This window comes from Xiphophorus maculatus, chromosome 14 (assembly GCF_002775205.1).
Source record: "Xiphophorus maculatus strain JP 163 A chromosome 14, X_maculatus-5.0-male, whole genome shotgun sequence".
NCBI lineage: Eukaryota > Metazoa > Chordata > Actinopteri > Cyprinodontiformes > Poeciliidae > Xiphophorus > Xiphophorus maculatus.
The window spans coordinates 9790106-9803697 of NC_036456.1; the positions used below are offsets into that span (position 1 = coordinate 9790106).

A 13592-nucleotide genomic window follows, 5' to 3' on the forward strand; every position below is an offset into this window, starting at 1 on the left:
CTCATTCATTTTATGGAGGAAGTGGGACAGTCAGGTATTTAAAAATAATACAGCCCCACCACCAAGACGACATATTACAGCTTAATATGTTGTTAATACAACTGAATTACATACATAATAATGGCTGTTTCATAAGAATCAAAATCACAGCGAAACATAGAGGATGACTGTCTTTATTATGATTTCAGGCTTAAAAACAAAAATATGAGGTTAAATCTTGACAGACACAAGTTTCACATTTATGTTTAATTGTGCAGAAAAAGCAAAAGGTTTTAATTTTTTTTTTGTTAATTTGATCATATTAGACAACAAGTATTGATTGTGAAGGTTAATATACAGTAATACATCTCTTCCTTCAAATCTCTAAAGCTCAGAACATCAGAAATTTAAGACCAGCACTTTTCACAGGATTCCAACTAAGCAAACTGAAGGCTGTTACTCTTTGACATTTTGGCACAAACAAGGAACTGAGCAATCCAGCCGTTGTGAAATAATCTCCGCTGATGATGACACTCTGGTGCAGTTCCTGGCAGAGTTGTGGGAACCTGAGCTCATCCGGGGTGGGAGCCTCATGTCCTGGTTGCCAGTGGGATCCTGTGAAGCAAGCAGGAGGGGACGGTGAGATAAAGAGTCATTTCTGAGTGAAAATAATGTGATAACTCAGTAGAAAAAAACAACAAAAAATCAACTGATTTTTGTTAAGATTCCAAGTTTAATTCTCTCTGACAATGATTTTTCTTGTCCATCTGTACTCTATCCTGTTCAAAGAGTTTGAAAAGCAAACATGAGTGAAGTCTCCCTCCTCCATCTTGTTCAAATCGGACAAAATTGGTGTCAAACGTTTGTGCTCCGTTTGCGCAGTAACAACGTTCATCCGTGTCATTGTCATTTTAAATATAGTAATAAAGAAGTTTCCAGATGTAACCAGAGGTCATCAGCAACATCTTCAGAGCACGAGCAGCACAAACAAAAACTTTCGCTGCACAACAGAACAATCCAGCGATCCAGAGAGAAAACAAATATGGAAATCCTGCGCGCTGCATTTCTGCAATACTGTTTTGAACTTCAGGAGCAGCTCAGCCAATATAAGTTTCTCAATATGATATTTGGACTCCGGCCATCGGTTGAGACATCGTGGGCCTGTGATCGTCGACTCGTTTACGCACAAACCTTTTCCAGTTGCTGATAGATTGGTGGCTCAGGACATTAAAGATACCAGGAACTATTCATCGATGCGACATGGAATGTGATAAATGTGCAGTATTTGAGCTGCAATTAGATCATTTTAATGTGCAACATCAAAAGCTAGGCTTTTGTACATGGAAGATTCATGTATTTTATAAATGCATGATGTTTGTCTCCTATGCGTCTGTTTCATGCCATATTCATTATGCTTTCATAAACTTTTAGTTGGAGAATCAGGTACGATTTCAGTACAATCAATACCTGCAGTGGTAGCGTTAGCAACACTGCATGGCTTATTTTTCACCATGACGCCCAGAAACGTTGTGAAGTCTAGAAGAAAACGAGGTAAAATGTTTCCTGCAGTTGGTTCGGATCGAGGTCGGTCTGTATTCACACCTGAAGCGAAATGCACCGGAGTTTGATTGGAAGTGGACCGAGATCACCTGAGAAAGCGGGTCAGAGAAAGAAGATGAAGAATGGTTTGGGAATCAAACCTCATCAGAGCCTGAATCAGTATCTTTAAAGTAATTCATTGATATTTGAAAATAACTGTTCACATAATTTCTCTCCCGAAAGCACAGCTTATTTAAAGGTCATCTCCTTTAGTTCTCTTTTCGTCTGGACTTCTTCAGAAAGCAGAACTGTGGTTCCTTAAAAAAAATGTGAGTCTTAAAAACAGAGTTCTCTGTGATTCTTGCACTTGATCCCAGACAGCGAGAAGCTCATTTTAACAGGAATAAAAACATGTTTTATCCATGTATGAAGGGGAGAAAAGGGATTCTCCAGAACCTCTGGCGCTCTTTTCTGTCCTATTAAGATGTTGTTTACCTCAACCCAGAGCTGCTCAGGTGAAGCTCTGTTCAAAATGCCTGATTTAAAAACCAAAGTGAGCTCGGTGGGCAGTTCCCTATTAGTGATCATCTGGTTAGGACGATCAATAATCATCAATTTAGTTTTATTCCTCCACTCCTCTGCTCATCACCTTTAGGACAATTTAGAGACCAAATAACCCAACGGTCCTGTTTCTGGGCTGCAGGAAGAAGCCAGAGTGAGAACCAACACCATGCACGGCAAGAACATGCAAACTCCATGCAGACAGCGCCGTGCGGTCACATGTGTAACTTTGCATATACCCTGTGCAATTCAACAGGAAAAGATTGATTTTTGAGAAAACGTTAAAGTTGCATGTTTAGTGGCATGGACAGAGAATAACCTGTCATCTGATGGCTGGGATTTTAAAGTTAACTGTGAATGGTCACGCCATCATTAAGATCCTAAGAGCAGAACAGTTCAGTGTGTGATCCCCCAGTTTTGTAGCCGTGGAACAGAAACTAGTCTGTCAGCGCGAGCAGCTAGTCGTTTTATCATCTGAGATGTCCGTGAAAAGCATCCAGAATCTCTCCAGCTTTAATCAGCCTGGATGTGTATTATTCTGAACGGTGCTTCAGGACCTTTCATGATTATCTCTTGTAAATCTGTGCTCTTCAGTCTGGTTTCTCTGTTTTTCTATTTCAATACCCACTGGGTTTGTAGAAGTGTAAACAAGTGTTAAGATGAACTGACCCAATAAAGTCAAATCAATGACTCTGTGTGTTGGCAAGCCAATGAGACAGAGTAGAAGCTGTAAGTTGTCACTTTTTGCTGCTTTGAGCTTGAACAGCAGCCATTAATGTAACGCAAAATACAACTAATATAACTAAGATGACATGTTTAATGCAATTGATTTAATTACAACACAATCACATTAAAGAAAGGTTAACTTTCTTTAATATGATTTCAGTCTTAAAAGTAAAAGAATGGGAGCAAAATGTGACAGATGCATGAAATTTAACAGTGCATAAAGAGGAATGGGTTTCAACATATTGTTTGTTCATTGGATTATACTAAATGAACATGAATAAGTCTGCCAACTACCTTTGGCCAATTCTATGATATTAAATCATTTTTGTCACAAATGAGGAATTGGACGATCCTGGTAGAGTTGGCAGTGGGTTCTTGTGAAGAAAGTCAAGGGGACAATTAGAAAAAGCTGCTGCAGCTGCGAGTTGACTTTGTAATTTCATGTTAAGCTTGAATGAAAAACATGTTAAAATAATTACTTTTCCACTTACACTGCTTTGTCTCGCAAGAGTCTTTTCGTGAAATCTGACTCCGGGTCAAGACAGAACTGCCTATTATTCTTCATGACGGCTCTGCAATAAAAGAATGATAAATAGTCAGAGCTCTTCAGTTTCGTTTTTGATCGTTTTGACAAATTGTTTCTGCAGATACCTACACCACTTCGAACTTGTGGCAGGCAGGACGAGGTTCGTACACAATTACATCAGCGATGAGAATGCGCCTTACTGTTGGTATTGTTCTTATGCAACGGCAGCGCATAAAACCTGGCAATACAGTGTAAGAAAGGCCATTTATTGTCTAAATTGACTATCTGACTAAATACCAAAAAATATTTAGTCATAGTTACACTGCAAAAACCAACCGTCTCTAATTTATGGTAAAATATCGGCAGCTGTGTGTTGCCAGAATTTTACCTTATAAATACAGACTTTCATAAGGTAAAATTCTGGCAACCACAGCTGCCAATATTTTACAATAAATTGTTTTTTTTTGGTTTTTTTTACAGTGTAATGTTTTTTAATATATATATATATAGATATATTATTAATTATTGAATTTAGAAAATCTTTGCACAGTACACTTACTCTGTGAGGTGCAAATGGCGATGCAGGCCAGAAGAAGGATGCCCTGGACTGCAGCCTTCATGTTTGTCTCAGACGGAACAAAAATAAAGTTTTTTGCAGTGATTCTCTCCTCGTCGGTGTGGAAGCGATCTGACTGCTGCACAAAAAGGGATTCTGCTCTCTTCTGAACCAGTTGGAGCATCCCACTTCCTTTTATGGACTTCCTGCGCTGAAGAGGAAAACTCCTTCACAGTGAAGAACGGCGAAGCCTTTTGGTTTGACTGTCATCACTGATGAAGCACAAAAGAAAGTGATGAAAGTGCTGTTTATTTAAAACAGATGACAAACATTCGATAAATAAAAAGACGTGGAATCTGAAATGGTTTAGATTCATTGAGTTGCTCTTCTTTGTGCTAACCGTCACCCCCCATTTATAAATATTTAAAATGAACTGCATTTCATTATTTTGTCAAACTTAAACAAGTGGAATGCACAGAACTGGAGATTTGGTGGGACTTTTTTCAATAAGGATATTCAATGCTTGAACATATAAATTATTGAACAATATATCAGTCAAATGCCCAAATAGCAGAGTTTATCTACAAGTCCTCTCTGCTTTGTATCGGTGTCACTTTTTTAAAGTTGCTCAGCTTTACAGTGAAGAACGGTGAAGCTTTTTGGTACAGCCATCACTGATGAGACAAAACGAGGTTTTGTACCAACAAAACACGGTGTGTTTGCCGCTTTGCAGCTGAAAATTTAGGTTTTTCTATCACCTGCTCATAGTTTACTGTAAATAAATGAGGTTATGTGATTCCAAGGTGGTTATTTGTTTTGATCAGGACCCTTGAGTTTCTCGTGCATCAATAAGAGGCATCAAAACTTTAACATAAAGTCTTCAGAAAACAACATAAAGCTAAATAAAGATGACATTTGTTCCGTTGGCATCATTAATCTTTATAAACATAAAATTGGGCTGAGATACAGTGGCAATGCCAATGTTGGTATAAAGTGGAGAACAGACTCAGATTTACTATGAAGTCCTTTGCTGTAACCAATAGAAAGTATAAAGTAAAAGCAGAATGCAGCGGTGTTTATTTGCGTTTGTATTTATTGTAATGTAACCATCAACAGCATGTGGTTTTTATGTACAGTGCAATAAGAGATAAAAATACACACACGTATTTGAATTAAACAAAATTATGAAAAAAAAAAAACGTCTTCCCAAAGGGAATAAAGCAAAGCTTTTCTTGGACACGGCATTAACTTTCACTGATTAAACATTAAAGTACAAACTGACAGATATTTTGGAAGGTCACAGTTTGCTGATTAACAAGCCTGTCGTTGCCTGAAATAAATATTTTAGTTTTAGCTGCTGGTGCAAATGTTTGTAGACTTGAATAAAATCAAACCAACGCAAACAGACGGAATAGCAGCTTCAGTGTCACTGCCGTCTGACAGAAGTGGATGTTGCTGCTGATTTTGTAGTGGCTGCAGTTGTTGTTGTTGTTGTTTTCGTTGTTGTTGTTTTTGTTGTTGTTGTTTTTGCTGAGTGTTTCTCTGTAGATGCTGTCCTCTGCCTGTAAAGAAGATAAAGCACTGGTGAATATTTTTAAACCATCACTGTTTATGTTTCTTTAAAAATGGTCTGAATTAGGTTTTTACTCTAGAAAGGAAATTCTGCAGCAGCAAAAAAATAAATAAATCATGTGATTCCTGTTTACTGATGCTTTACAGTTACTGCAGCTGCCACTAAATACCAATATAAACTTTTATGTAAAAGTTGAAAAAAAAACAAACATTTTCAAAGGACTACTTTTTCCACTTACGGGAAAAACTCCCTCAGGAGTCTTTTGGTGAAATCTGACTCTGGATCAAGACAGAGCTGATTGTTGTCTTTCACGATGGCCCTGCAATAACGGAATAATAAATTAGTTCTCAGCCTTCAGTGTCGTTTCGACAATTTTTTTCCTCAGGTACTTACATCACTTCTTGCTTGCTGCAAATCGGATTCGGTTCATACACCTTTACATCAACGATGAGACGGCGCCTCACTGCTGGGACCGTCCTTATACAACGGCATTTCGTAATAGCTGGGGAGAAATTATTGCAGCGTAAGATAGGAAGATCGTTCATACCCAATAAAACAAAAACATCTTTATACAGCACACTTACGATTTCCCGACGTGCAGAGGAAGACGCAGGCCAGAAGAACGATGAGATGGACAGCAAACTTCATGTTTGTCTCAGATAATAAAAATGAGTGACGCTGATCTCTCCTCTCCAGACTGAAGGATTTCTCCGCTCTGTAAGTTTTGCTGTCTGACTCTGGAACGCCATGAGCTTCACCTTTTATACACTCACAGTTGCAAAAATATGTCTTCCAAGGAACTTAGAAAAAAAACCTACTTTCTGCTTTTTCACTTTCGCTACTTTGTAATCCATCTGAATTCTTCTGTAGTATGAGGAAACCACCACTTCCTTTAATTTGCTTCCGATGCTGAAGGGAATGACTCCTTCACTGTGAACTCAGGGAAGGAGTCACTGAGTAAACCGGCACGCTTGAGGAATGCCGGTATGGGAAACTCCGGCCTGTGTGCAGCCGGACTTGCTGTTGCTAAACGTCTGATAAGTCAGTAAATCCTCACAGTGGAGCTTTAAAACGTTTTATTGTTGTATTTTACAGTCTTTCAGAAATCAGGGACATGCGTGACATGGTTACAGAAAATCTTCAAGAAGGTTTGTCATCATTCTTTGGTGTAACAGGCAATCTGGATTTTGGCGACAAAAAAGAGGTATTTTAGAAAATTACTGTACTTAACTTTCCGGGTGTTTTATTACCACTGCCTGATTTAAGTTTTGGCACCAACCCCCTAATTAGTCATCCACTTCATACCATTTTTTAGGTAAACTAGTGAGAATCAGGTCACCAGTTCATCAACGAGGCTCAGGAGGAAACTAGAAAATGTACATTCCTGCCAAAATGTAAGAGTGAATGCTGAATGCTTTAGTTGAAGATGCCACAATGTTTGAAATCAACTGCTGAAGACTTGCAGAAAGGCAAGAACTAGGCAGACGCACCAGAACAAATTATAATCCTGCAAAGTGCCTAAATGGGATTATTATAACAGAAAAACTGTTGAAGAGGAGTAAAAGCTTTTGAAAAATAGAAAAATTCCACCTAAACAGTATTAGAAATTGCTGGAGAACAGCGGTTCCTAACCTAAACCACAGGGTCACTGCAGTTTATAAGGTAGAATTATATAAAAGGCTAAAAGTAGCTAAAATACTAATGGTTGCATCTAGGCTTCCACTTGCATGTAGAGTTACAGCAATATATTCTATGCAATGTAAAAAAACTAATGAAAAACCTAAAATTTTAAAAAGACAGAAACGTTCCCCTATTCCCTCTGATAAAAACGGTGAGTGAATGAAATCCAAACCTTTTATGGTTCGTAAGATATCAACATTTGTTTGGAGGCATCGTTTACACGGTGACTACAAAAAACATGCCACATGCAGCACTAAAAAACTACATCAAAAGGTCAAATTACTCCCAGGTGTTAAACAACATAAAAGCTGTTAAACTGTCCAACTTCAAAATGGCCGCTGCCTTGTGTCCTCCATCAGGCCTGAAACTGGATGATTGATTGCCATTGATAGGCAGGAACTAAAACATCCACTGTAAAACACGACAGACATTTTATATTGTAATTCTCAATTCTGCCACAGGATGGCGCGGTTTCCCCCATGGGGTGAAAAATTCATAAAAAACTGAATATTACAAAAAGTATGAAGGTTATGAATACCAAGAGAAATAGTCGGCATTAGGAGAGCAAGCTGGATAGTATAAAAGTTGAATGGTGAAAATAGCGCAAAGTATGCAGAAGAAGAAGTGAAGCGAAATTTACACAGCAACCAGAAAAGTGGGACTCAATAGTGTGAATGAATGCCTGCAGCATTAATGAATGCCTGCAGCATTAATGAATGCCTGCAGCATTAATGAATGCCTGCAGCTTTCATTAATGCCTGCAGCATTCATTAATGCCTACAGCTTTAATGAATGCCTGCAGCTTTAATGAATGCCTACAGCTTTAATGAATGCCTGCAGCTTTAATGAATGCCTGCAGCTTTAATGAATGCCTGCAGCATTAATGAATGCCTGCAGCTTTCATTCACACTATTAATAAAAATGTGTAGGGGGGTAAAGTGGAGGGACCAATGGTTCCCTGGCCCAACCTGTTCTGGCGAAGCTGCGCAGGTCACTTCCAGTTCAGACTTGTGGGAAAAATGTATTTAATGCCCACAGATTATTTTTTTTTCATAAGCTCACTGTGTGCTGTTATTACCCCTAGCAACAGTTGCCATGCTGCTGACAATGATGTCATCAGCATGACTTCAAATGATGTCTGTGTCATGAGGCCCTTCTAATGATGCCTCTGTGATGTCATAAAGTCCATGACATCACAAACTAATCAGTTAATTCTCCGGTCAGTCAACACAAAATTCATTTGGACATTTTGGACAGCGCAATAAAGACGAGTGATGAAAGCTCCCAGAGTGACGTAGTAAAGGACATAGATTTTGTCTTTTTTGACGAGATGGAAAGAAAACTCTGCTGAGACATTTTTCAACTTCTCTGTGGCAATGATGATGATCTAGTTAGAGAACTGCTGTTTAAAATGATCAAAAGTGAAAACCCAATAGTTTTTACAAGCTCACACAGAGTTTCAGAAGAACCCTGGCAGGTTCTAGGAAATTAATCTTCAGAAAGATTTTCTCAGAAAGGCATGGAAGTGGATTCAACATGCTGTCTGCTGTGGAGACGATTCAGACGTTGTTCAGACTCAAGAAGCCTCTAAAAGTGGACCAGACGTGGAGCCAGCCTCCGAGTCAGGACTGGGATCTGAGTCGGGACTGGGATCTGAGTCGGGACTGGGATCTGAGTCAGGACTGGGATCTGAGTCAGGACTGGGATCTGAGTCAGGACTGGGATCTGAGTCAGGACCGACCTCCGAGTCAGGACCGACCTCCGAGTCAGGACCGACCTCCGAGTCAGGACTGGGATCTGAGTCAGGGCCGACCTCCGAGTCAGGACCGACCTCCGAGTCAGGACTGGGATCTGAATCAGGGCTGACCTCCGAGTCAGGGCCGACCTCCGAGTCGGGACCGGGATCTGAGTCGGGACCAGGATCTGAGTTGGGCCCTGCTTCTGAATCGGGACAGGGATCTGAGTCAGGACTGGGATCTGAGTCAGGACTTGCCTCCGAGTCAAGACTTGCCTCAGAGTAGGGACCGGTCCCCGAGCCGGGACCTGCCTCCGAGTCAGGACCGGTCCCTGAGTCAGGACTTGCCTCCGAGTCAAGACCTGCCTCCGAGTCAAGACCTGCCTCCGAATTAGGTCTAGCCTCCGAGTCGGACTCATCCTCCGAGTCAGACTCATCCTCTGAGTTGGGACCGGCCTCCGAGTCCCTCTGAGTTTATTGTAAGAAACGGTACCTTAAGTCACTGTTGTCTTTCTCCTTTAGAACCAGTCCCTCCGTTCCCCCATGAATCCCAACACTATAAAGACTTTCCTATCTTAACTCCTGTTTGATGAAAAGTATATTTTCTTCTGACCATTCTCTACAAACCCAAGACATAATGGCACGTGAAAATCTTAGTAGAACGATTATTTGTGAAACACTCTGACCAGCCTGTCTGCCACCGACAGCTATGCTACGTCCAAAGTCACTTTAATCACTTTTTGTTAATAATCTGACCCTCTGAACTTCACCTGATGCCACTTGGCTTCATGTCGCGGATTCACTTCTTAGTGAATAAGGTTTTGAACCAGTGTACCTAATGATCTGGCAGACTCATAAATGTAGTCTGTTTTTAGTGAAAGGGTTAATGTGTGGTTTGGGTCCTGCAGCCGGATACTTCTCGGAAATCCCTCTAATTGGGTTTCGGGGAATAACATGGAGAGAGACAGGAATTTTCTAACAACTATATAACAGCTTCGTCCAGCGGCTTTCTGTGGGTGAGAGATACGGCCATCTGTCACAGCTGAGAGAGATGTTCATACTTAGACGATGTTTTATTTGTTTATAATGCAAGAGACCAGATGTCTGGTCTGGGCGAGAATGTCGGTCTTTATCTCGTGATGGGGTGAATGTAAAATATTAAATTTCTTTTTAAACAGTGGACTTTGGTAGCACAACAGGGGCTGGGACTTTATATGAAGTGCACACCTACAGCTCTAGAAAAAATTAAGAGACCACTTAAAAAGATCAGTTTCTCTGATTTTACTTTTTGGTGGTTTATGTTTGAGTAAAATGAATATTATTCTTTTATTCTATAAACTGCTGACAACGTGTCTCCGAAATTCCAAACAAAAATTTCGTATTTATTTACAGAAAATGAGAAATGGTCAAAGTAACAAAAAAGATGCAGTGCTGTCAGAGCTCAAATAATGCAAACTGAACAAGTTAATATTCATTTAGAAACAACAACACTAATGTTTTAACTTGGGAAGAGTTCAGAAATTAACAGAAAGACTCACGAGGCACCTTTCTTTCAGCAACACGTTTGTCCAACAACTTATGATTTTCTGCAAATAAAAATAAATATATGTAACTATAATTTGGCCATTTAGATATTTTTTAATCTGGAAATTCGGCATTTTGTCAATCCAGAGGTTAGATTAAGATCAAATTTATCATCCCTACCTTATAGGAAAATGATGTTTAAGGGGTATGGATTAAGTGAGAATGGATGTCAGCAAACAGAGTGTTTCCATATTTCATGTTAAATTAAATCCTGAGATCTTCACAGAGCATCTTCTTTTTGTTCAAGTAGACACATTTGTTCTGTTTAAAATGCCCAAATCACTATTCCTTGCGATGGCTAGTACGCCTATGTTCCTAATTAAAATTGTAAGAATTTTATTTTTTAATTATTTCCGATTCAAAATAAGGGCTTGCATCACTTCCCTCTCAAAATCCCAGCTTAAGCATTTCGCAAAGTAAGCACCTATAGTTCCCTTTTCTGACAATTTCTTCAGAATGAGGAGACTGTGATTCCTCAAAACTGACTGTGACATGACCTAGTTTTAACCATTTCATGATGTTACTATTTTGCTTCATGTTCTTCACCCCGTTTCAAAGTCAGTTCATCAGACTTGTTGTTTGGTGCAGAATCAAATAAATCCCCAATATATTTCGGTGACCTCTAAGGATCACGGTTGTGACCTTTCGCGTGCGAAAGGTCACAACGTAGGTCCTGTGATCGTAGGTCCTGTGATCAGTATGACTTAAAGAAATGCTTCTCAGTTGAAAATGAAATTTTACAACAAACGACGAATTTCTTTGTTACTGAATTGCACAATGCACTATGAGTAACTGGGTTTTCTCTGTCTTATGATGCCTCCTTTGACCAGGTTACTGTGGTAAACACATCGTAAAACATGAGGTCTCTATCACAGGAGAACAATACGAACTGACTGAGTGCTTAGGCTGCACTAAATGCTAAATTAAGCAGCTAACAGCTTCAAGCAACTGGCCAGATGTTTTATTGCTTGATAGGTATTTCTCAAACCTTCATAAAAAGACAACCACAGACAACGTTTTAGTTTTCAATCAAGTCTTTTGCAAAAGGAGAAAGCATGGCAAACCATTTCTCCAAGGAGTTTACCATGCGTTCTGACTCTCTGCATTAGAACAAGTCATTTAATACAAAAACGGAAAGTGGAGGTAATAAATCAAGGGGTGCCTATTCTAAACAAGGCAGAAAGAGAACACAGTAACTAACTCACTATGATCCCTAGATTAGAAATCAGCTGCAGCTTCAAGGTCTGCAGAAAAAGCTAGTTTTGTCTTTCACACGGTTTAACAGAATCTTCCTCTCTGGGGTGTGAATACTAAACCTGTGAATGAAAAACAAACTAGTAAAACTACTAATGTAAGAATGATAACAATACATAATTACTCTAACACTGCTGTTTACAGTTTATTGTAGTTATGAGTTAAACTCTTCTGTGTGCCAACACTGAGCTCTGTGAAGTTACGACGTTTGGTCTCCTTTACTTCTCTTATATTCCATTTGTTAGGCGACATAATTAAGCTTACAGCAGACATTATGTTGGTGATTTTACATTATTAAACTGTTGCTAATGGCCCACTGTGTGACGGATCTAAATATTGATCCCATTGTGGGTAAGGGTGATCTGCAGGACCAACACAAAAAGTCATTTTGTAGGAGATTTAAAACGTTGTAAAACACCAGCTACACACTGACATTACTGCACATCTGAGGTGCAATAGCACTATAATATATTTTAAAAGTGCAAATAAAATAATAAAAAACAACAATACTAACAATATATAGAAAGATTTATAACAATTTTTGTTCTTTGCACTGATTTCTGCGTATTTTTGTACAGTTAGCTTCTTTTTGTCAATACTAGTTGTTGCTGTACACTTGGTATTTCTACACTGAAGGACAAATGTATGTCTATTCTATTCTATTCTATATACTTTAATACCTGTAAAAAGAGTATTAAAATATCTATTGGTATAGACCTTTATGCAGCAAATTAACAAATTCAGGTTTTCAGTCAGTGTTAATTACAAGTTGCATTTTCATGCTGAGCTGCAAGTGACCACACAACCCAGGACTTTAATACGCTGCATTGCAGGATTCGTCCTTTTCTTTATTCAAGCTGTAAAACCTGCTGACTGAAATGTAGGAAACATCTTTTGAATCCACAGACATAATATTTTTACTTTTATTTTCACTTTTCTTTTTCCCTCTCTCTGGTGTCTGTGTGCATCACATTCTTTCATGGATGACAGCATTTTCCTGGGAATCTGCTGAGGCTCCTACTGTTGGGAAGCTGGGGTTTTGGTTTCTGTGGGGCTGTTTTTCCTTTCTCTCATCTAGATGGAATCAGAAGGCTGTGTTGTCTGGAGGTCGATCTCAGGTGTTCAGTCGTCACACCTGCAACCTATCTGTCACCAGCCAGTGTTTAAGAGAAGCCAGTCCTTCGACGCCTGAGTGTTGCCGTTCACGGTACTCTGTGCCCCTCAGTGTGTTTCCTCTCTGAGTGTTTTACTCAAGCCTCCCTTGTGATCTCCTTGCAGGCTCTCAGTGGCTGTTACCTTTTGTGCCTCCTGAGTTTTATTGCTTCACCACCAAGATTCTCCATAAAGAAACCTCTGGTTCAAAGATCCCTACAACTGGTGACAAATCTCCTCAATCACTCATTCACCTTCAGCACAACTTATTCACCTCTCATCTACTCCGTCCTCAGATCTCCGGCCGTTCCATACCCCGGGCAAAGAAGACACGTTTAAACTCTTTGTACAATAAACTTTAACTGATTTTCTCTGTATCCTGAAGTGTATTCTGCATGTGGGTCAAACGTTTAGCCTCAATCATGACGAATGCTTCCTTTTATGAACTTTCGAAAAAAAGGAAGGAGTCTCTTAGTGCACTGATTTGGAAAAACAGGTAGACTACCTTTGAGAGTCCTTATCTATTTTCTTCTCTGTTTATTTTCTTTATCTGTGGGTGAAAATGTTTGTCTTGGCAGGCTTCATTATTTTTCATCTTTTTTGGCTTAAGGAAAACCTTCAAGATTAGATTTAATACTAGTACATTTGATTTTTGGTATTGGCTTTTAGAACTAAAAGGGGGACAAAAATATAGTTTTAAACTACAATTTTCCAAGATGAAGGCCCA

The 13592-nt window shown here is 39.3% G+C and overlaps 2 protein-coding genes across 2 annotated transcripts; both read right to left on the reverse strand.

Annotated features, from left to right (window-relative positions):
- Positions 1-155: 155 nt before the first annotated feature.
- On the reverse strand, positions 156-4046 carry LOC111610822 (growth-regulated alpha protein-like). Its single transcript, XM_023345782.1, has 4 exons — positions 3891-4046; positions 3461-3569; positions 3297-3377; positions 156-594 (listed from the first exon to the last, which is right to left on the reverse strand). The coding sequence occupies exons 1-4, from the start codon at positions 3949-3951 to the stop codon at positions 570-572; spliced, it is 276 nt and encodes a 91-aa protein (XP_023201550.1). The 5' UTR covers positions 3952-4046; the 3' UTR covers positions 156-569.
- A 922-nt stretch (positions 4047-4968) lies between these two features.
- On the reverse strand, positions 4969-6207 carry LOC106699869 (growth-regulated protein homolog gamma-like). The gene is made up of 4 exons (XM_014471821.2): positions 6045-6207; positions 5854-5962; positions 5699-5779; positions 4969-5449 (listed from the first exon to the last, which is right to left on the reverse strand). Exons 1-4 carry the CDS (start codon positions 6106-6108, stop codon positions 5314-5316), a joined length of 390 nt encoding a protein of 129 aa, XP_014327307.2. The 5' UTR covers positions 6109-6207; the 3' UTR covers positions 4969-5313.
- Between the last annotated feature and the right edge of the window lie 7385 nt (positions 6208-13592).

Coding starts and splice junctions, on each gene's coding strand:
- LOC106699869 (XM_014471821.2), bottom strand. CDS start 6,108: ATGAAGTTTGCTGTCCATCTCATCGTTCTTCTGGCCTGCGTCTTCCTC. Junction 5,780..5,853: donor TGCAGCAAGCAAGAAGTGAT/GTAAGTACCTGA, acceptor CCGTTATTGCAG/GGCCATCGTGAAAGACAACA. Junction 5,450..5,698: donor CTCCTGAGGGAGTTTTTCCC/GTAAGTGGAAAA, acceptor TCTTCTTTACAG/GCAGAGGACAGCATCTACAG.
- LOC111610822 (XM_023345782.1), bottom strand. CDS start 3,951: ATGAAGGCTGCAGTCCAGGGCATCCTTCTTCTGGCCTGCATCGCCATT. Junction 3,570..3,890: donor CGCCATTTGCACCTCACAGA/GTAAGTGTACTG, acceptor CTGTATTGCCAG/GTTTTATGCGCTGCCGTTGC. Junction 3,378..3,460: donor TGCCACAAGTTCGAAGTGGT/GTAGGTATCTGC, acceptor CTTTTATTGCAG/AGCCGTCATGAAGAATAATA.